Here is a 23,008-nt window from a genome sequence, read left to right as displayed (position 1 = left end):
CGCGGCGCGCGCTGCCTACCCCCACCACCCAGCCCGCCCCGCGCAGTTGGGGGGGCGGCGCGCGTGCGCGGCGGGGCGGGAGCAGGGCCTCGGCCGCACGTGGGCACGCGGCGGCGGCAGGTACGGGGCGCGCGGGGGGGCCGGGCCCTGAGCGGGAGCGGCGGCGGGGCCCTCGGGTGCCCGGTGCCGGTCCAGCCCTGTCCCGGCTGTGCGCGCGTCGCCGCTTGGGGGCCTTCACCGCCCGCGAGGCGGCCTGAGGTGCGGCCGGGGAGGGGGGAGCCCGGGGGCGCCGGGGGGCCACCCGGGCCGGGGAGCAGCCTGCGGGTCACCTGCCTTCGCAGGGCCGCTCGCGCCCTTCCTCTGGCACCGGGGGTCTCGTCAGCGGAAGGTCACCGTGCGCCTTTGGCGGCGGCGTTCCCCCCGCTGTAGTTAGCGTGAGGGGGTAACGCAGCCTCGAGGAGAGGAGGCGACGGCACCCTGCTGCAGAACGAGGTCCGCTGGGTGCTTTGAGGATACTCCCTGGCTTTTTGGTCCAAAAGCTGAGAAGGTTTTGTTGTTGGAAAAGGGGCAGAGACACCGTCAGAGAGGAGAGAGCATGAAGATCTTCATGTGGACCGTGGATAAATGGTGCCCCATCGTCTAGGCAGTAACAGTCTCTGTCCCGCAGGTGATGCAAGGATGACCATGGCCCAGGCTGGAGCCGTAGTTGCAGCTGCCACCGGACTCCTCGTCTTCTTCCTGTACTCCTCCATCCACAAGGTTGAGGAGGGGCACCTGGCTGTGTATTACAGGTACTGTTCCCTGCCAGTGCCTTGACGGCTTCTGTAGCCTTCCCTAAATTTCTCTTTCTCAGCTGGGATTCATCCCTGGCCCCAGATCACCTTGGGAGGTGATTGCTCTCTCCTGTGTTTCTCTTCAGGTTTTGCCCCGAGGTGGGCAGACCGTGTTGTTTCTGCTCTCTTGCACCAGAAACAATGTGGGCCTGGATAGCCTGGCGCTGTGCAGAACTGTTACGAGTTTTGATCTTTCTGAATCCTCAGCTACTTTTCCTCCCTCTCCTTTCTCCCCTTTTCTGGGTCATAATTTGGATTTCAAAGCTTAGAGGACCAAAGCTCTTGGCCCATCCAGTCTTTTCATATCTGTTGATCTCTCCCTCTTACATCGAGGGTTGTCACCTCTGTCCCAAGACTGTCAGCCAGCCAAAGCACCCGTTTAGTTTTTGCTTTGAAATGGGTCTTCTCCCTGGCTCTGGGCTGAGTTTCACCTGTGGCTCGTAGCTGCCCTGAATAGCATCTATAGAGCAACTTGTTGTCAGTCCATAATAGCGAGTGGTCACAGTCACTAAATGCCACCTCTTGACTAGATTTTGCTTCAAACTTGAATAAAGGAACAGAGAAATTCAGCATCAGCCTTTCTGTGGTTTTTGCCGTACCTGCTATATTTCTGTCCTGTCTTTTCTACCCTTCACACTCACCACTATGGGCTAGTTTCCTTTGCACTGCTCTTTCCTTTAATTACGAGTGTTTTGAACAGCACAGGCCCTTGTGGTTCACTGCAGGAGACCTTACTGCACTATGAGGATCGATCGCTTAGAGCTATGCTCTGTCTCCTGTCTTTTAACCACCTGCCAGTCCCCACAAGAGACTGCGGGTTTTCTTTGTGCTTTGGGTAAGGGACTGGGCCGAATGCCTTGTGGAAATCCAAACTGGCAGTATTGCATCAACTGCTGGATTTTTCCATGGTTACCAGTGAACTATTTAGAGAGGAAGATCTGTATTGAAGCTCTCTGCAATGTTGCAATGATGGAAGAATTTAGCAGTATCTGCCTCCTGTAAAAGTTAATTGCTCACAGGACTGAAGCAAATGATTGTCGAGTTGCAGCAGGCAAGTATCATATGCAGTCAGCTCTTTTGTAGGGGAATTGGTGGCAAATTTGGTGCAGGTGAGTAACATAATTTGCGTTACCACAGCTGTGACCCCTGGTAGTTTGAATGCACCTGCTCGCTTTCAAAGCCAGCACTTATTATTTTCCAGTTGCTTGAGCCTTTTCCCCGTTTTTCTTTCTCTCTGTAGGGGTGGTGCGTTGTTAACTAGTCCCAGTGGACCAGGCTACCACATCATGCTCCCATTCATTACCATGTTCAAATCCGTGCAGGTTAGTATCTTTTCATCTTGGAAGAGGGTGACTGGGAACAGATGTCAGCAGGGATATTGCTGGATGGGGGTGACTTGGGCAACTGGTGTTTGCAGAGGGGCTCGGTAATGTGGTAGTCAGAGCAGCAGCTCCTAGGAAGCCCTTGGTTCCTTCTGCCTTAGGTGCCAGACCCAGCTGTGCACTGGGACTTGTCCTTTTGGTGGTATCTCCACAACACGTGTGTGTTGCTTGGGACAGGAGATGTCTTGCTCTGGGAGGTCAGTCTGTGTTTGTGGCCCTAATTTTTTCCCAGGAGAGCTGCAGGCCTTAGTGCTGCAGGAGCTGAGAGTAGGGAAATGAGCACAGCTCATTTCTATTTCCCAAAAGGCAAGTTGAAAAGAAGTCTGTCTTCTGCCCGCACCTGCAAAAATCAGGATGGAGGCAGAGGACATGTTTTTGGCTTCCTGTTCCTGTGTAATGGTTGTGAGAGTCTGGGCACAGCATGATCTTCCTGAAGAATGGAGAGGTTTTATGAGCACGGGTTGTCTTTTTATTTCAGACCACGTTGCAGACTGATGAAGTGAAAAATGTGCCTTGTGGAACAAGGTATGTTTTTCCTTTGTATTTCTTCTGGTGATGAGCAGATACACTCTTATCGTGTAGTTTGCAGCTAGGTATTTACAGTGCTGTGATACAGAGGCTGAAAAGTAAAGGCACATACCCTAAAATAAGTCCCAAGCATACACACCTGTATCACACTTGGAAATAATAGAGCAGGAGGTACGGGAGGGAGTGCTCTTGCTTTTGCTGGAATTGATGTTCAGAGGGTATTTGCATTTATAGTGATACTCTTGATTTTTCTTGGTTTCTTCCCTTGATTACTCTGATAGCCCGTTGCTTGTGCTTCGGTCTGCCCTCTGCTTTGTGGTATTTCTAGTCTGAATCTTGTGGCTAATACAATATAAGCTAATACAATAACGTGTTGACCCCAGCAGTGGGCAAAAGTAAATGGTGGGTGGGAATCCTGATGGGAGATGGTTCATTTCAAAAACAGCTCAAGAAAATGAGTCTCCTGGAATCGTTTGGGCATTTTTGGAATTGACGTTTCACCTGATGTAAAGAGAGAGTGAGAAAGAATAAAGAAGAATCCTATGTGTGGGTAGTACCTGCCTGCTTCATAATTAAGCTGATCCTTTTGTCAGCACAGATGTGTATAGTTTTAACAAGCAGAGCAGTAACAGAAGGAGAGGGCTAGTTGAGCTGGGTTGCAGATCCTGTTGAGTTGGTTCATTCACAAGTTAAAGTGATGACCGAATCCGTTTCTTCAGGATAAAAGCAAAACTGGTGATTCTCCTTGTCTTTTAACTTTAGGGTACTCAACAATATTTCTGTTTTAAAGAAAAAAAAAAAAATATCAGTATGACTTGAATGATGATACATAACAACCATGCTGAAATTAAAAGTTTAATGTTAGTGGCAACACTAATGAGGCAGAGTTAATTTTGATCTGGTTTAGCCCTTATTGAAATGAGTTCTTGGAATTATTCCTATAGAAACTCATCAGACATCACTTGGGCTTAAATATTAACACAAAGTTCTTGTGGGCCCTAGCTGGTTTTAGTTTTAGATCTCAAATCTCTTTCAGGAGTGTCTGTAAATAATGCTAGTGTTCAGTGCTGCAGCCAGGGCTTTGTGGTCAGATGAAGGAGGAGTAAGACTCATTATGTTCTATATCTGTATCTTTTAAATGGCACAGTTAAAAATAAGTTACCAGAGCAGAGTTTTAGCAATGTGTTTAATGGCAACTTTTAGCTCTAAGTAGCATAAATAGGAGTAATACTTCACCTGCTGGATGTTGTAAAACAGTATCACATCTCTGGGCCAGGGATGGTGTCCTGCTGTCCTGCAAGCCTTCTCAACAGACCAAACAAGGCTTTCCGCTGAAGCTTAACCACATTAGACATGCTAACACAGTCAAAATTAAACTGTGGTGCTTTGACCCTGCTTGAGCAGGGAGGTTGGACAAGATGACCTGCAGAGGTCCCTGCCAGTCTTGACCGTTCTGTGTGTCTGTGATTTAGGAGCTAAATACTCTGTTTAATTCTGTCTAGTTAGTTCACTAAGTTCCTGTTATATTTCAGCATTGTGGGATTCAGTTGTGCAATATAGGTGGTTGTGAAGTTACAGGTAATAAACATGCTGTAAAACACCAAACAGCTGAAGCAGTTCTTAGTTAATAATTGAATACACTTCAGACCAAAGGTCCCAGTAGCCCTGTCCATTTTTAAGGAGCCTTTAAATTTGCTTCATTTGGAATCAAAGTCTGCAGCTGCTCCATGCCAAAGCTTTGAATCCACATTTCCATAATAAAATGTTAGCTTATAAATAACAAATGGATCAAATCTGAAATTCGCTATCCTGTTTCAAAGTTTGTTACAAGAATAGATCCTAAACAGTTTAAATTTCTGTAATTGTATATTAAACTGTCAGATTTTAAAGGCTGGGTTTCTTTTCCACCATATTCATATTCCTGTTCCCTGTATCCTTATCTAAATTAGGAAGCTTCTGAATGGCTGTGTGGGTGTCCCATCTCCAATTTCTGCCTTACCTGTCCCATTTACACTTGACAGCATTAAGTGAATATGTTAAATCTAGATTTTAAAATACTTTGGCACCAGATGACTGTTTTTCATAAAACAGCTGTCACCACAGAGAAGAAAACCATTTCGTTACAGCAGGTAGAATATGTATCTGCTCTAAGCTATGAATTGCCTCTGGTGTCTGAGATTTCTGGCTTTCCCCAAAAAGAATGTGTGCACGGTTCCTTGGAAAGTTCAGCAGCTTCCTCATGGCAGGTCTGCTGATCTCCAAAAACTGATGGAAAATCAGTTCAATAAACTAGTTTTAGAACAGCAAAGTATTCTAAAGGACTGACTCAAAGAATTAATCGAGAAGTAATATACTCATGAGTATATTAATTGCGGAATACAATAAATGGGTTGAAAATGGTGTCATGCAAATATTGCATGAGAGAATTAGGTAAGTAGCATTTTTCTTATAAATTTAACTGGAAAGAATCATGCTAAATATTGTACAGGTTTTTACAATGCCAAGAAACAGTAAATAGTCAGGATGCTAAGCAGTAATTCTGCTCAAGCATTAGGTATTTATTTGCAAAGGTGCAAGAGTTGTCTTGTGCTCGTGCTGCAGATCGTTGGCAGGAACACAAACGGAGCACTGGAGGAATGCTGTTCTGGGACAGATCCCTGTTTGTTAGCCAGTCACGTGGAAAAATGTGTCATGAATATTGCAAGTGGATGTATCGCATTAATCCCTCTATCTCTAGACAGGCCAGATCTGACCTTTAAGCCCAATCTTTACATGCTCTGATTGCCTAACCTGGTCTGGTCTTGTTTCTGGTCAGCTCTAGCAATAAGCATAAAACCTTTGCGTTTTTTTACAGCCCCTTTTTATATGGCAATGTCCTTCAGTTTTTCCCTTGTCTTCTGGCCCGGCATAAGCTAAAATCCTGAAGTGTATGAGGCTTTCCAAGGTCTACTGAAATGCCTGCTAGTGTATGTTAGTCCTCTGTACACTTTCACCTTGTCCTGTAAAATTAGGCACTATTGTTGCCTAATTATGCTTAAACTTCTCCCAGGTGCACATAGTCTATGTGTCGATCCTCCTTTCAGACCTCCTATGGATTTCTTCTTGTTCCTCCCTCCCTGACCAGAGAGCCTGCTCAACTCAGTGCTGCTCTGCCTGACCAGCCTCATGAGCAGCTTTGCAGCAAGGACCTCGGGGGTGCGAGTAGCACCTACAGAGGCTGCAAATGCCAGTGTTAGAATGGCTGTGGAAACTGCGGTGGAGAGTTGCAAGCACTGGAAATCTCCCCGCAGGAGTCACCCTGCCTTGCATCTGGCTAGAAGCAGGCTTTGGCAAACGAGGATGTTTTGAGAGTGATAGTGGCTTGTTAAAATGGAAAGAGGACTGTCTGAGCCAGCGTAGGTGTCAAAGGGCAGTTCCAGGTCAACAAGGTGTGTGAGTGGCCCCAAATCAGTGCATGATGCTCTGCCAGAGCAACTGTCCCGAAACTGCCAAGGACAGTATCTTCTGCACCCCAGGAGTTTACTAACATCTTCTGGACCAGGCTGTTTGAGAGGAGGTCTTGTCTGAGTTGCTCACTTTAAGATCAAAGTGTTACAGTTCAGTTTGGCTCCTGGGTTTACAGCAGCAAGGTCCAGACAGCCATCCCCACTGCACAATGTGAAATGATGATGGCTCCAGCAGCTGGATGGATGGATGGAAGGAAAACACAGTGTAAGTGCTTTGTAGGCTTGGCTTAACCTTAAGCCCTCAGTGGGGAAATAGGTGGCCAGCATATTTGGGCTCTGAGTGGCACCTGTTTCCTCAAAGCCATTACCTGACCAACAGGACAGATACAATTCACTTGTGCCCCACCCTGTTGACCCATGCTGGTTGAGATCCTTGGCAGGGTTGCTGTGGGTAGTGTTGGTTGAGTCAGATGGGCAGCAGGCAGTCCTCTCTGGTCTGAGGTGCCAGCCTTTCTTGCATGTGAGAGGATGAGGGGCTGTGGATGAGTCCTGTGTAGGAGGCATATTGTCTTAGGTGCTCTCTTTTTCCTTCTAAAATCCCCATAAAATTGAAATGCCAAAAGGACCCCAACATAAGGATGTGCAGTGGAGGACATTCTGGTGGAAGAAGCCCACATGCTCTGCTTTGGTTCCTCACCAGGATATATAGAAGATGCCTCAAGATGGTAGCTGGGTTTCTCTGTCCTGGTGGAGATGTCATAAGGTGACTGGAACAAATCACGAGGATGAAAGCAAGTTCAGAAGATCATGAGGAATGCTGTTGGACGTCACTTGCAATGATAAATGGTCATTTTATTGGATGTGGTGGGACAGTTAGAGTGCAGAACAGATGAGATGGAGAAAAACACATACACCATGCCATTATAACTGCTTATGTAGCCTGACATACCTATAAAAGATCCATAAGCCTCTCATTTAAAAATAATAGTAACCATTCTTAAGAGAGAGCCAGCAAGAATGACCATGGCCTAAAGAGAAATCTTGAGTGAAAAAGAGAGTAATACTCTTAGTAGTATCTCACTGGGAAATAAGTCTCTCTTTAGCCACAAATATCTTTTCTGCTGGCTTGTCCCTTCCAGCAGGCAAGTTCAGTCCATCACCAATGTTTTTAGCTCATAGCTTGCCATGAAGCAGGCAGGTTTGCAGAGTGAACGCAGACTGTGCCTGGGAGGCCTTTTCTAAAAGAGCACAGACACGGGCAAGTTCAGGTGACCTTTCTGCAGACTTAGCTTTCAACTGCAAGAGGTTAAGATCTGCAAAATAAGAAACAGTTTGTCATGGGGGATATGTTTGAGTTAAAACACCACAGAGACTAAGTTTGGAAATGTGTGAGGTCTGTTTCTGGGGATTAGCTGCTTTAGTTTCAGCTAAAGCTTCTCGTTTGTGATTTGTCTTTGCCCTGAGGAAAAAATTGCAAGAGTGCTTTAAAAATACACTCTCGAGAGACTTATGAGCTGTTGAAAATAAAGTTGGGGTTTTTTTTTTCTTCACTGTAGAGTTTGTGCTTTTCTCTGGTGCCACAGGTACCCAGGGGTGGGCATGACCTGCTGAAAGCCATGTCAGTAAGAGCAGAGGCTGAGATCAGCCCCTACCTCTGATTCCCTCTTTTCTCTGCCAGTCCGGCAGCACGTGATCCCTTGCGGAGGAAACTGCCTGCAGGCTTCTTCCGATGAGGTGTCTGGAGCTTCTTGACAGTGCACATGCCTAGGCGCATGTGCATGGTTGTGGTGTTACTGGAGAGCTGTTTGCAACATGACATTGGTGTAGGGAATGTGAATTAAAGTCTGTTACATGCTTTGTTTCTTCCTTTCTAACAGGGGCCTTGTCAGGTTCCTGCTGGAGTTAGTAAATGCATGAACTTAAACTAAGGGCTTTTCTATTTAAAATGTATTTGCTGCCTAGAAGAGCTGCGGTGCGTCTGCAGTTTGTGTCTGCTCTGCTGCTTGCAGGTGTCGTCTGCTGTCCTTGTTGCCTTCCCTTCATTGTGCTAGACTCCCTCTTTCTGATAGTTGCAGCTACATTCCTGTTCAAAAATGTTTTCCTTTTGCTGGCTAAGTAGGAGGTAACAAAGTGAAGTGAAAGTGTGTTGCAGACTTGCTGGAGCATGCTTTTGATTTATGCAGAGAGAGGGACCAGTCTGTACAAAGCTGGGGTTTGCTACCATCTAATTGCAAAATGCTCAAGAAGTCAGAATTGTTCTGAATAAGTTTAGTAGAATTTAGTAAAAGAGGGAAAGAGAGACTTTGCTTTAAATATGGACCACTGCTAACAGTTGCAGTAATAATTCATTAATTCTCTTTTTCACTTACAGTGGCGGTGTTATGATCTACATTGACAGAATAGAAGTTGTGAATAAATTGGCACCGTATGCAGGTATTTCCCGTCCTGTTTCAACAAGCAGCGCTGTGACTGTCTTCACTCCTCCTGTAGCCTCTCTATCTTGGTTTGCAAGGCTTCCATTTTCTGTGTCTTGTTATCCTTATGGTTCCCAGTACCACAGCAATTAGTTTCATGCATGTGTCTGCAAGCTTTTTGAAGAGCCACAGATTTGCAAAGATGAAAATAAATTCTAGGATTGCTTCTCCCCTGTACATCTGGAAACTTGACGGGTGTTCAAGCAGTCCTATTGCTGCTGAAGGGGAGACCACCTGTGAAACTAAACACATGGGACAAAAGCCCCCAGGTGCTTGCCAGCTCAGCTCCTGGGAAAAGTACAAAAGCAAAGCCTGCATAGGAGCCTCTTACCTTCTTATTTCACTAGCTGCTGAACCAAAGACCCACACAGCTGCTTTTTCACCAGCATAGCTTAATGCAAAATGCTAGCATTACTGAGGCATTGAAGGGTGAATTCATGTTATAATTGTGGGAATGATACTTGTTTTCACTTTATAGTAGTATCTGTTACTATGCATGCAGGTCCTGGACAGGCTTTACTGTTTCGTTTGTTTATGAAGATCATAAAACAGGACCGTGCAGTATATCTTGCTGTAATTACTCTGCTCTTTGAAGTCATATAATCCCAGCAGCACTGGAGGAGGGGACCTCTGCAGGCTTCTCCTCTGACCTCTCTCCCACTCACAGCAGGCTTCTCACTAACTGCTGGGCAGGGCAGCTGTGGTTTTGTCCAGCCAAGTAGTGAAAACTCCCAAGGATGGAAATCCCCCACCCGCCTGTCCCAGTGCTGCACTACTTTCCTGATACCCTGAGCTGTTGTTTTGCGGTTGTGGCATTGCAGAAAGCAGTACGTGTCAGTGGTGACCTGTGATAATTCTCTTACTTCCTCAGTGTACGATATTGTGAGAAACTACACTGCAGACTACGATAAGACCTTGATCTTCAATAAAATTCATCATGAGCTGAATCAGTTCTGCAGTGCCCATACCCTGCAGGAAGTATACATTGAGCTGTTCGGTAAGTGGATAGCAGCTGGATGCACCCACCAAGGGCTGTGTAATCTCCCTGTTCTGTGGAATATGTTACAGCAGGCTCCTGTGAGCAAACAGCCTCTGTGTTGGAGTTGCAGTCTAGAATCCAGCTCCTTATACATCCATATGTCACTTTCCATGTAACTTTACTCTTTAACGATTCAGATTTCTTTGTCTTTCCACATCTGCACATGGGAATTTTATTTTGGTCCTTTTCCACTTAGGACTGAATTCTGGACACACAAAGTAGCCACTCTGCTCTTGTGTGTGTAGTCATGCCCATTGCCTTCACTATGATGATGGTTTTGTCTTGTGTACTACTTTTAGGCCCCTGTTCTGTTGCTGAATTGACTTTTTTACTTTAAAAGCTTCCTTCGGCTGTTTTTAGCAAGCGAGAGCTGGAAGGGACGTGCTCTCAGTTCATTGCAATGCTCTAGTTTTTTCACAAGGGGGTAGCAGTGGTTCAGGAATTAGCAAATTTAATGTTCTGCTTCTTGGTACCTACCTGTGCTCCCGAAGACATAACAGCATCACATTCCTTCTTGAGTGGCAGAGTAGGGGAAAATTGGTTTATGGAAGATAAAAGGTTGTCAGATTTTTAATATTAAGAGACTGTCAATCTGTACAATGCTGTACTCAGACTTGCCAAATATCCATAGTCAGAGAGGAGTTTCCTGGTAGTACATGCAGCTTAATCCCTTCATAACTGGCCATTTCTGTGGCCAGAGATCTTCCTGGAGCTTGGAAGTGACAAAATGCATTTTTTTCAGTAGCAAGTACTGGATCCTGCAGGTCCCTAGAGACTTAAGGCAGAGCTTGCTGCTGGCAACGGGGTTGGTGTGGCTCCAGCTAGGAAGGGATAGACTTCGACTGCAGGCTCTGGGTGCTTTTTCTGCTGAGATGCTGAAAGCCATTTGTCCTCAGCTCAGATACCATGAGTTCATCAATAGCTGAACCTTTCTAGAGATGCTGGCATGTGGCTCTCCTCTCGGGAACGTTTTCCAGGGGGTATAGGAAGGGAAACAATGTACTGAATGATCTCAGAAAGCATCTTTATCTTAAACCATAGAGATACCTGCTCTTCAAGGCCAGCTGACACTCTGCCACACAAGCTGTAAGAGAAATGATGATAAGCTAAGTGGTCTCTCTCTTGTCCTCCAAACACAGATCAGATAGATGAGAATCTGAAGTTGGCCCTGCAGAAGGATCTCAATGTCATGGCACCAGGTCTCACTATCCAGGTAGGTTCATTCCCTAACAAAGATTACTTTTTTCCACCTCTAATTTGCTCACCTTTCACTAGATTGATGAGATTTCTTGCTTTGGTTTTCCACATAACGTGAAATAGTTGAGCCTTGAGTTGAGGTTTGTCCATTGAAGACTGTCCATATGACAGTGACCACCTCTAAATGCTAGTTTTATGTTGGGGGAAGACCTGCAGGATAGAGAAAAGGACCTTTTAGGCCACAGACCTGCAAGTATTGGGTTTAATTTGCAAAGAGCAAGAAAATGTTTTTCTTTACCTTTGGCACCCCTGCAGAGCTGAGCACTCCAGTGTGCCAGTGCAGTTTCTACAGGTAATTGCAAAAGAGATCTTCATCTTTTCTGCACTTGTACCAGAGATAGGGAAAGATGTTATATCTTAAGTGATTTTCTGCTTACATTTAATGTTAGAAAATCGTGTTTAATCTTAGCTGGGCTATGGGACATGCTGGGTTTTTGGCATGTTGAAGTTCAGGGTGACCAACTGGGAAAAATATACCTTAGGCTCACAAGGGCTAAGATGGAAATCTCTGGAGACTTCCACTGTAGGGAAGAGAGAAACCAAATCTGTTTTGCCGTTCTTGTTGCCACATTTAGCTAGGCTGGCTGGCTGTGTGCAGGGAGGGAAAGCCTCCCGTTGACAGCACATGAAATGCTATGATAAATACTGTTCTGCTTTGTGGCTCATTTGTGCATAGGCTTGCTCTGTTTTGATGAGGGTGAACCACAGGCAGCATCTTATCACAAAGAAGTTGAGATAGCACCAGTCTTCAAATATCCGAGTTAACTTGCACTGTACATCGCAGAGAGATTTCCTGCAAAAGGTCATTATCGATCAAAATTATCGTCATAATGTAAAGGCCCTTTTTGATCTCTGAGTATGGAAGGGTGTAAGCAAAGTTCACAGCTCTTTGCTGGGAGATGTTAACTACAGAGCTAAATCTGATCTTCAGTGTATGCTATCCCATCTTGATTTGGCATGCCCAGTCTTCACTGTTGGTCAAAAGTTGAAGGATATCCTGCCTGCATCAGCCTGGACTGAGCTCACCGGACCAGCAGTTTGAAGAGGTCCCATAACTAGTGAGGAAAATGGTTAAGTACTTAAGAGACAGTGTGATCCTGCCTTTGCGTTCCTATTGTTCCCTTTCAGAACAGAGCTGCACCCTTGTCTCCAGTAAAATTGTACCTCAGCATACAACTCTGCCATGTTGCTGTGTCTCTTGTCAGGAAATACCCTGCTCCTTTGGTGAAGAGCTGAGCTTTCTTGAAACTTTTCACATGCAGCTGTGTAACCCAGATTAACTTAACTGTACCTTGAACTGAATTGTTTTGTGAGCTCTAAGGGAAATAATTCTGTATTTGGGCATAACGCTTTCCTCTTGAAGAGCATATTTGCACACGAGTACTTCAGAGATCACTGACAATTCATTTTTGAAAGAAGTGACACAGAAAACAACTCATTATTGAAAAGATGCTATTAGAGGGAATTAACAGCATTTATTTCTAGGTTTATTAAAACTAATATATATGAAACCTTTAAAAGTCCTCCAAGTTGCCTGATGCAAAACATTATTTCCTAACTGGAATGGTGGCCACAGCCTGAAGAGAAACAGAGGCCAGTGGGTGGTAAGAAGTGTCTAGGGACAGTGTCATAGGGGAGGCTCCTGCACTTCCCTTGTGAAAGCACGCCCTGGGGCTTGTCTCAAGTGTCTGGACAGAAACACACATCCTGGGAAACAAACCTGAGAAACTGGAAATCCATGCGCATTTGCAGTCCTGGGGCCTGGTGGGATAGCTCACGTGAGTGCCGTGCTGCTGTGGATGGGTACAGGCTCTCTAGGGAGGACGGGCTGAGAAGGTGAGGCAGCAGGGTTGTGCTGCCTGCAAAAGACGGGCTCAAATCATGTGGAGCTTCGCTTTGGGATGGATGATGAACAGCTGAGATAAGAGCCAATATAGGTAAGAATCAGACCAACATGGAGGACCACGTGGGCCTTTTCTGCTGCAGACCACCCAGTTAGTAAGATGAAGTAGATAAAACTGCCTCTAGAAGACCAGAGGAAGCCTCTTGATCACAGACCCTAGTACTCATGGGGGTCTCTGACCACCTCAGTGTCCGCTGGAAGAGCAATAGGGCTGGGTGAAAGCCATGCTGGATGCTTCTGAAGGGTGTTGAACACAGGTTTTGGCAGTGGTGAGCGAAGCTGACTGGGGTAGATGGTCTGCTGGACCTTTTAGAAACAAGGAAGAACTGGTTGAGAAATGAAGTCTGGTAGCAGTGTGAGGTGCAGCAGCTGTAAGGTGGTGAGTTCAAGGTCCTCAGAGGAGCGAGGTGAATAGGAGAATTACGGGCCTGGGCTTAAGGAGAACAGAACTCAGTTTGTGCGAGATGTGCTTGGCAGGGTCCCGTGGGAGACTGCCATGGTCAGCAAAGGAGGCCACGAGGCCCCATGTCATTGCCAAGGACACCCCAAAGTGTGGGAAGTCAAGTAGGTGAGACGGGAGGCCGGTGTGGATGAAAAAGGAGCTCCTGACTGAGCTGAAAAGCAGAAAGGAAACTCACAGAAGGTGGAGTAGGGATAGATGAGCTGGGAGGAATAAAGCTAATTGAACTGAAAGCGCAGGGACAGAGTTAGGAAAACCAAAGCTCAGCTAGACTTGGACCTAATGATGGCTGTGTAGGGCTTCTGAGGGGCATCCACAGCAAAAGGAAGGCCAAGGAAGCTGTGGAGCAGGGGACATAGTGACCAAGGACATGGAAAAGGCTGAAGTACTCAACACCTTGTTTGACTTCTTTCTGGCAAGGTCTGCCCTTGGGCCTCCCCATTCCTTACCCTAGCAGCAGAGTCTGCAGAGATGAAGCATTACCCACAGTAGAGGACAACTGAGCAGATGGACACATACAAGTCTGTGGAACCAGGTGGGATGCATCCCAAGGTGCTGAGTTGCTGGCCCACACCATCGTGAAGCCACTCTCTTTGAAAGATGGCAGTGGTCAAGGGAGGTCCCTAATAACTGGAAATAGGCAAATGTCACGCCCATATTTAAGGACAAGGATCAACAGGAGAGGAGAAGTACCATACTGTCAGCCATACCATCAGCGTGTTCCCATTCTCTGCAGCGTTTACATTGCCATCTCAGTGGCTCTCAACTGCACTCTCCAGTTTGTTAGTATCCCTTATACTGGATTCCCCACACTGGAATAAAAATTACCTTCAACCTGCTGCTGAGCTTTTGCCAGTGCAGCTCAGGATGTGGCTGGACTTCATGGCCATAGGGAAAAGATGCTGTCATATAGTCAGCTTGTCTTTTGATTCCTTCATGATCTTTTTTGCAAAGCTGTGGCTCAGCCAGTTAGTCCCAGCATCTCCCAATGCCTTAACATCTGATTATTAACAGTATTGACAGTGCACAGTAGTATTTCCATCTAGTAGATTTACATAGATTTCACTGTTAAATAGATTGAGCCATTGGCTTGAAGAAGAAGCAGCTAGTGGAGATTTTCAAAGACCTGGCGGCTTTCCTGGTTACAGAGGAATCTTTGCCCATGTTGGAAAAGCCATACTTCTGGAAACTGACCTTTGTTTTGGTGCAGGGGGTATTATGGAGGTAGAAAGAATATCCCCCTGCATACCCTGCAGTAGCTGGTGAGGTGAGCTTTCTCCATGTGGTACCTTTCTAGGGACTTGGTAAGAGCTTAGAAAAGTCCTTTCACTGAAGGATGTTCCGGTCTGATGTCCCATAAATCTGCTTTCTGCAGAGGAGCAGCAGAGTTGGGGTTGTTCAGCCTGGAGAAGAGAAGGTTCCAGAGAGACCTTATTGTGGCCTTTCAATGTGTAAAGAGGGCTTTTTACAAAGGCCTGTAGTGACAGGACATGGAACAACGGTTTTAAACTGAAAGAGGGTAGGTTTAGATTGGAGATAAGGAAGAAATGTTTTATGATAAGGGTGGTGAGACACTGGAACAGGTTGCCCAGAGAAGTTGTGGATGCCCCAGCGCTGGAAGTGTTCAAGGTGAGGTTGGACAGGGCTTTGAGCTACCTCATCTAGTGGAAGATGTCCCTGCCTATGGTGGGAGGAGCTTGGACTGGATGATCTTTAAAGGTCCCTTCCAACCCAAATCATTCTGCGATTCCCAAGTGTCCTGCTTTGATGACAGGCTGGCTTCTTCTCCCCAGGCGGGGTGTGTTTGCCAGGGCCAGGGTGCCTGTCACATGGAAGCGGTTCCCTTTTCGCACTGCATATGAAGACTTGCCCGGACATGTCCATATTCCATTCCCCTCTGTGGAAGCCCCTTGGTTCTTTGCAGACTTACTGACCCCAGAGAGAAGCAGTAGGTTCAGCACTAGATCTACAGTGAAGGTGGAGCAGGAGGGTTGTGAAGCAATTGTACAGCTGTGGACTGTCAATCTGCATCTCCTAAAGCTCAGTAATGAGTCACACAACATGCCAGCTGAGCAGCAGTAGCTCCTGGTCCTGCCTCTGGAGGCGTTTCCCTCATATTTCAGAGAGTCCTCCGCAGAGCAGCTTAGCGGCTGTCTCTGGCATGTACCCGAGTTGTGGTGTCAGCATCGCCATGCACATCACTCTTGATGATCCACAGTTGCAAACAACAACAGTTCCCAGCTGCCACCCATGCCCTGCTGCTCTCCCCTGTCTTCACTGCTATGTCTCTCATTGTGTTGTCACTTTTGCAAGTTTTTCTCCTGGAAAACCCATTCCTGAGCTCGTAGCCCTGCCTCTTGTTTTGCAAGTCTCGCTCCTGCAATTTAATTTCATTGGGTTTGTGAGCCCATTTCTTGAGCAATACTTTGGGAAGCGTTGTCTGGTGATGTTTGAAGAGTCTTTGGGGTGGAGAACTAAGCTGCTTCTAACAAAGGTGGTGGACCTCTTCAGCAGTCTATTCCACAGGCCTTACTTGATCACTTAGGTGCCGTAAAAGGTGCAAAGACAGGAGATACAACTGTAAGGTACCTCTGTGAGAGTGGCTGTGCTCAGCTGTGTTGTACAAGAGGATTGAGAACCATTATGTGTGGTCTTGGATTGATGTGGAGATATCCAGAGCACTACAGCTGGTTTTGCAAAGACATTTCTTAGTTAGGCAGCTTGCATCAAAATGTTTAATTTAAAATGCATTCACTTTTTTTTCCATAGGCTGTGCGTGTTACAAAACCCAAAATCCCAGAAGCCATCCGAAGAAATTTTGAGCTAATGTGAGTGGCTGTACATAAAATTGTATGCATTGGTTTTGAGGGTCTAGCACAGGTATAATGCTATTAGAAAGCTCTTACCTGGTGCTCAGAAGATGAGAGGTGGACTCTAGTCAGTGTGTGCTTTGCTAGGTGCACTTGTGCATTCTGTTTCTCCGTTTCCATAGCTCTTTCACCTTGAAGCCTTTCAGCTCTTCACAAAGATGGTTGTTAGCATGTACAGAGTCCATATCAAGGCTATGTTCCTACTCCTTTATGTAGAGGGGACACTGGTGTGCTATAGAGAACCTGCAGAAGACTTGCAAACTGAATTCAGGGCTCAGGGGTCTTGATGTCTCACCCATAAACTCCCCTCCAGCAAACTCACAGAAGTGCAGACAGATTTTAGTCTATGTACCCATGGAGATCTCCTGTCCAAGCCCTTTCTCAAAGCAGGGCCAATGCCACAGCTGCAGTAGGTTGCTGTGGGCTGTGTCTGGGTGAGTTGGGGCATCCTCGGGGATGAGGATCCCCCACCGCTCAGGGCCCGGTCCCAGGGACACCCCACTTGCACAGGGACAGGCTGTTTCCTTGGGGCCGGCTGAGGTTTCCCGTGCTGCAGCTTGTGCCGGTGCCTCCGGGGCTCTCGTTGTGCCCCTCCGAGCAGAGTCCAGCCCCAGTGCCTCCAGAACCTCTTTGGGCACAGGGAGATGCTATTGAGTCCCCCTTCACCTCCTCGTCTCCATCTGAACAAGCCCAGCTCCCGCAGCCTTTCCTCATATGCCCTGGCCTCCACCCCACATCTGCAGTAGCCCTGCACTGGACTCACTCCTTGTCCCGAGGGCCTCAAACTGTATATAGCATCCAGATGTGGCCTCACCAGTGCCAAATGGAGAGGGGGAAATAATTTCTTCCTTTGACCTGCTGGCTACACATGTGCTCATACAGCTGAAGACAGAGCTGGTCCTCATGGCTGTGAGGACTTGATGCTGGCAACTGGTCGACTTCTTGTCCCCCGGCCTCTCATGCCCTGGTTTGCAGAGCTGCTCCCCAGCTCCATTTCCCTGTGATAATGTTTCTCACCCTGCAGGGAAGCTGAGAAGACCAAGCTGCTGATTGCAGCCCAGAAGCAGAAGGTAGTAGAGAAGGAGGCAGAGACAGACCGGAAGAAAGCGCTCATTGGTATGTCACCAGTTGGGAGTATTAGTGGACAGGGGCCAGACTGAATTTCTATTCCTACATCCCCCAGTAAGCCGGGGTAGGACATTGTCTTGCATCGCTGACAGCTCCCTGAAGGAAGCACAGCCAGGCTGCACCAGTCATTTAGAAAATATGAATGTGCTGCTAGATACAGCAGCAGCCTACGTCCTACCTCCTTCCCCATAGCAGCAGAGCAGCGAACACCTCTGTCCTACAGTGGGGCTCCTGCAGGCCAAGAGGTAACAGCTCTGCCAGAAAAACTGCTTGGGCTTGAAGCTAAATATCCTTGTGCCAGGGGGAATCGCTTGTAAAAGGGACATCAGCCAGTGCAACTCTAGAAACATCAGCACTGTGTTTTCTTTCTATAACTGTATTGCTTGGAGTACAAACTGGCACTGTAGGATCTGAGCAGAAAGGGAGGCAGCAGATTCTTTGGCAGATTGTGTGGCAGATTCTGCAACCAGGTGCTGGGGTCAGGGTGCTGATGCTCAGGCTCTGTGAAGTGAATGTCTGAGCTGAGCCTGTTGTGATTGCAGAGGCAGAGAAGGCTGCTCAGGTGGCCAGGATTCACTATCAACAGAAGATTATGGAGAAGGAAACAGAGAAGCGAATTTCTGAGATTGAAGGTAACCGTGGTGCTAGCGTGCTGCTGGGGTCATCTTCCAGCTCAGGGTGGTGGCAGGTAGAGGAACCTCAGAACTGAGCTGATAGGCATCGCCATTCTGCAAAAATAATAAAGGGTGCAGTAGCGCAAGGTTATGCACTGGGGTCATTCCTCCCCTTTGCAGGTACCCCTCTAAGAAGCCAGCAGTGCAGGTACACGGCCAGCCAGGCTGTGTCGCTGTGTCACGGGCACACCTGGGTCAGCTAGTCCCCATGGGACAAAGGCTCAGGTGCTCAAATGTGATGGGGCTATTCACTTGCTAATGCTTCTTTTCCTGTCCATCTTCTGTGGCTGTGTTAGATGCTGCGTTCCTAGCAAGAGAGAAAGCAAAAGCTGATGCGGAGTACTACACTGCTCAGAAGCTGGCTGATTCCAACAAGGTGAGCACTTGAAAGCTGGTCAGAAAAGGACTTGCTTACTCTTTTCCTCTGCACAGGAGATTAGGTTCAGGTGGGCAGCACTGGAAAAACACTTGATTTAACAGCCCATATCCCAGGAGGCAGTTGCCCGAGATGAAATCTAATGATGCGGGACCCAGAAGGTTGTCTCTTACAGTCTCTGGTTTCTCTTTTTGTAGCTGAAACTTACCCCCGAGTATCTGGAACTAATGAAATACCAAGCGATAGCTGCGAACAGCAAGCTGTATTTTGGTGACAGCATCCCCAACGTGTTTCTGGATTCCTGTGCCTTCCAGCAAGCCAATCTGAGGACTGCCCAAGAAACCAGCCTTCCTTCACAGGAGGCCCCGGAGGCCTCTGGAGAAAGCCATCTCAGAGCAAAGGAAAGCACTGGCTGACAGAGGTAGAAAGATACCTGGTACAGCTCAACAGCTAGCCCAGCTGTGAATGGGGATGTTGCCCTGTGCTGGTGGGGCGGATGCAGCGCATGCGTGGACATCTTGTGTATAGGTGACAGTTGGGTTGATTTTCTTCTAGCAACACATTGCAAGTGCTCTGCCTCTTCCATTTCTTCCCCTATTAAATTGGTGCTTCCAAATGAGGGATAGTCCTGTACTAACATACCTATACTGGAATATTAAAAGACAGACACCAGGAAAGCCTTCTGCAGTAGGTGCAATTATTTAGCAAGCATTACTCTGGAGGTAGGAGATGTTGCTTTGAGTGCTATGTTGCTGCCCACTGGTCATTCCCCAGTGCTTCTCGCTGAGGCCAAGCAAAGAGGTTTCCTTCGTCCTGCCGATGAAGCTTTGCTTTGTGGACTCCAAGGCAGGTAGAAACCGGCACTATCTAACTCTCCTCAAGGACTCCAATGGAGTGGGCTCTCCTTGGCCAGTGGAGGCTGCGTGTTCCTGCTCAGGGCGAGGCCTGGCGAGGAGTGGTTTGGTGTGGAATAGGTTATTTGAATAGGATCTGCGTAGCCATTATCTTCTTCTTTCCTTTAGGCAGTGGCACTAGATAATGACTCGGAGCAAGCAATCTCTAACGGGCTTCTGTAACTCCCCCTCTCCAAGCAAGAGCATCACACTGGCTGCCTGTGACTGACTGTAGTAGATTTCAGCTGGGTGGCTGGGTCTCACTTTGCACCGTAAACCAGATTTCAGAGTGCATGGAGCACCTCTGAGCAGCTGGTTGGGAACAGGGCTCGGAAATCTTTGCTCAGACCCCAGCCTCCCTGTGTAGGTCTTTTCACCAGGGAAAGGGGGCTGAATTTCCACTGCTCTGCCTTGCTGGCAAAGTGAAGGGGAAGAGAAGAGTGAAGGGACCCCGCTCTGCAGCACATCAGATGTTTTGACACCTCAGCTGCAAAGTAGGTGAGGCATTGCTGCTCCCCAGTGCAAAATCCACTGCTCCAAGAAGAAATGGGACCTGCCTCGTGTGTCCTTGAACAGCCACGGTGGGGAGTCTGTCACTGGTCCTCTCATCACTGGCCAGGCTTCGCTGCATTGCGGGGCTTTTGACTCACGAGCTGTGCTGGCAGAATGATCTTTTCTCCTGGTGTGCATTGTAATATATCCAACCCCTGCTCCCCGTGTGCCACTGCAAGGTGAGAGAGATGTGCTCAGGGGGGAAATCTGCTGGTACAATCTGCTTTCCTCTTTTCCTCTGTCCTCCCCTTTGCCTGTGAGGACGTGCTTGTTTCTAGGACCTGTTTCTCGTGTTCTGCGACAATCCCAGAATATGATGGCTGAGGAAGGAACTGGCAGGAGCTTGAGCTGGAACGCCGTTCCCCAGCTGGTAGCACTGCAGCATTGCCTGCCTCCAAACCCACTATATGTTCAGAGACCACCTCTCCTCCGCCAGCCTGGAATATCTGTACGTTCATCCTGCTTTCTTGTCCCCTCGGGCACAGCCATGTGCAGCGCTCAGCCCTGGCGTGGTTCACCGGACAGGCCGGTTGGTGGTGACACTCCGGGCGCTTCGCCGGTTGATGCTGACAGGCTGGTTGGTGCTGGCATTGAGATCTTCTGTCCCTGGCACCATCTGCAGCCTCATGGCAAGGGGAGGAACATGCTTAGCTTTTGCCTTGGTGAAACATTCAACCCAAAACAAATGGTCCGAACTTTACCTCTGCTAATGATTTCCCCAAACGAGTTGTGTGGGCTTCAGGCTTTCCAGTGCTGTGTGGCCTGACTTGGAGGATGGTAGTGTCTCTCCTCAAGGAAGTTTGGTAACATACAGTGCCTTATGCTGTCTCAGCTCCTGCCCTGGCTGCCTCTCCTCCATCTCTGGGGCAGAGCAGGGATGTATTGACCCTGCCTCTCCTGCTGCCGCTGCTGGCCAGCTTGGGTAATACATGACTGGGGGACTGCAGCAGTTTCACCTCCACCTGTCTGCAAACTCCCAAGGCCCAGTTGGTGCTCTGCTCCAGGATACCAGCTCCTCTTCAAACCCAGCCATGGCAGGAGCCAGGGACCAGGACCCTGCCCCAGTGAGAGGCCAGCTGAAGGTGCTGAGCACCAGTCCTGGCTTCCAGGGAGGTCATGGGAGAGCATGCTTCCTCATGCTCTGAGGATGAGAGGAAGGGTACTGCTGTTGCCAGGAGGAGAGGTTTCTCCAGTTTTTGCTGTACACACCTGGTGCACAGGGGTTGTGGCACAGCCATGTGCCTTGCAGATCCCAGCCTGGGGAGCACTAAGCCAAGCTTTTGCATGGGGCGGGCTCATGACCTCACCTGCCAAAGGCTTGGACAAACAGTGCCCTCCTGATGAAGAGCACCCTTCAAAGGACCCCGGTGGGCAGAGGAGCAGGAAGGATGTCTGCGTGTCGTGCTGGAAGGCAGCTCAGCCAGCAGGCAGGGCAGAGCTGAAACCCATGGCTGATGGCAGGAGAGGAGCGGGCAGGCACAGCAGTGCCCTTTCCAGGGGAAGGGTGCCAGGGCAGAGAGGGGATGGCAGTGTATTTCATAGCTGTGGTGTTTGAAATGTGTCCTGGAAGTACCGTTTGACTTGCAAGGTCCCATTTCTCCTGTGGGAAGGGCTTCAAGGAGCCAGTGGAGTTGCAGCTCTTTGACCCTCCACCTCCTCGGTGTTGCTGGCTTGCAGTGGCCACTTCGGTTGAATTTTGAGATTAAGGCGGGCTTTTTAGAACAAAGGCACTCCTGGAGGAGATGTAGACTTGTCTCCATGTGGTATTCACTGGGGTTGGGCACTACCTAGTGCTGGCATCAAACCCTGGGCATCAGGCTGGGTGGACAGGGTAGGTTCTGCTAGCCTGGAGATGACAAGAAGCAAGGGCACAAAGGGGAACCACTAGAAGCAATAACCAGACAGCTCACATCTCTCCTGCAGTGATCAGAGCGAGATCCCCCTACAGGGAGGGCTACTTCCCTTTGGATCTGAGTCTTGCTGGGCCTCCCTGCAGCCGTCCAGGTGGATGCATGGCTTTGCCATTAGTGGCTGTCACTCTGGCTAAATGTCATCCTGCTCTGGCTGGGTATGCATCAGCCACCTCCTACCCATGTGGTCTGAGGGACACCTGGGGATGCTCCTGTGGTTTGAAGTCCTGCAGCAACGTGTGCGTGATGCTCAGTGCCTTCTGCAAAAGCCTCCTCCATCCTTCTCTGCTTCCCCAGCCACCACTTCAGAAGCCTGAGTAGGTGTGTGGGAGGAGGGAATCACCATGACTTTAACACCCCAGTCTGGGCTTTGCTCCTCTCTGAGATGGGAGCTGCAGAGCGGGAACATGGGTGCAACTGGGAACATTGGTTTGAACTGGTTTTTCTCTCCGTTCAAAAGGTCTGTGTGCTTGTGTGACTAAAGGCGTCTGCCACTGGATCCGCACCTTTAAGGAAACATATATGTTCAAGTTTACATGCACAGTGTTAAGTTCTTTTGATAAAGCAGAATAAAACTATTTTGTTACCATTTCCTTGGTGGCTTTATGTGTCCTAGGGCCAGTATCACTGTAGGCATGTGGAGGGGGGACACCTATGCCTCTCATCCCACAGTAACACTGCATCTAGTTGAATGTCCCCAGTGACTGCCACCTTAGGAGCCCCATGAGCAGCCTGGGCTGAAAGAAAACCCACAGGATGGTGCTGAGCAGCAGGGACAGCACTTACAGTCCTGCTGTGTTTCTGCTATCATCCTCCGAAGCTCATGGTGGGAGCTGAGCCCTGGTGGCCCTTGGGCCCCCACCTGAGCTGCCACATTGCTCGCGTGCAGCCAGTGCAGGAGCGTTTCCCAAGCAGGCATGGCTGCTGTGTGCAAGCGGTGTCTTTGGGGACTGTGGCTGGTGTCCCTGGGACCTGCGGGCTGGTCCCTGAGCACCGATGTTGCCTGCAAGCATGAACGCTTGTCTTGGACTAGGATGATGGGAGTCAAGGTGGTGGTGGGACTCATGGTGGCTCGTCTTCAGTCAGAGAGTGAGTCTGGGGCCTGTTTTGGCAGCTGGGGCTGTGGGGGGTCACAGGGACTCGCTGCAGCATTCTGCAGCCCCCATGACAGCCTTGCTCCGTGCAGCTGGCAGGAAGCTCTGCCATTTGTTCCCCGTGGCTCTGGCACAGTATTTGGGACCTCAGCTCAAGCCCTTCTCCCTGCTGGCTCCACCCATGCCAGA

At 48.4% G+C, this 23,008-nt stretch overlaps 1 protein-coding gene across 1 annotated transcript; it reads left to right on the top strand.

The window, feature by feature from the left end:
- The first annotated feature begins 75 nt into the window (after positions 1 to 75).
- On the top strand, positions 76 to 22,316 carry ERLIN1 (ER lipid raft associated 1). The gene is given in 13 exon segments (XM_076339534.1): positions 76 to 120; positions 668 to 791; positions 2,074 to 2,155; positions 2,694 to 2,740; positions 8,561 to 8,622; positions 9,535 to 9,660; positions 10,842 to 10,915; positions 16,092 to 16,150; positions 17,217 to 17,308; positions 17,863 to 17,952; positions 18,291 to 18,370; positions 18,568 to 18,711; positions 18,713 to 22,316. Coding segments are annotated over 12 exon segments (1,092 nt in total). The 5' UTR covers positions 76 to 120; positions 668 to 678; the 3' UTR covers positions 18,836 to 22,316.
- The last annotated feature ends 692 nt before the right edge of the window (positions 22,317 to 23,008 follow it).

This window comes from Aptenodytes patagonicus, chromosome 5, assembly GCF_965638725.1.
Source record: "Aptenodytes patagonicus chromosome 5, bAptPat1.pri.cur, whole genome shotgun sequence".
Classification (NCBI taxonomy): domain Eukaryota; kingdom Metazoa; phylum Chordata; class Aves; order Sphenisciformes; family Spheniscidae; genus Aptenodytes; species Aptenodytes patagonicus.
This window is presented reverse-complemented; position numbering and strand designations above follow the sequence as displayed.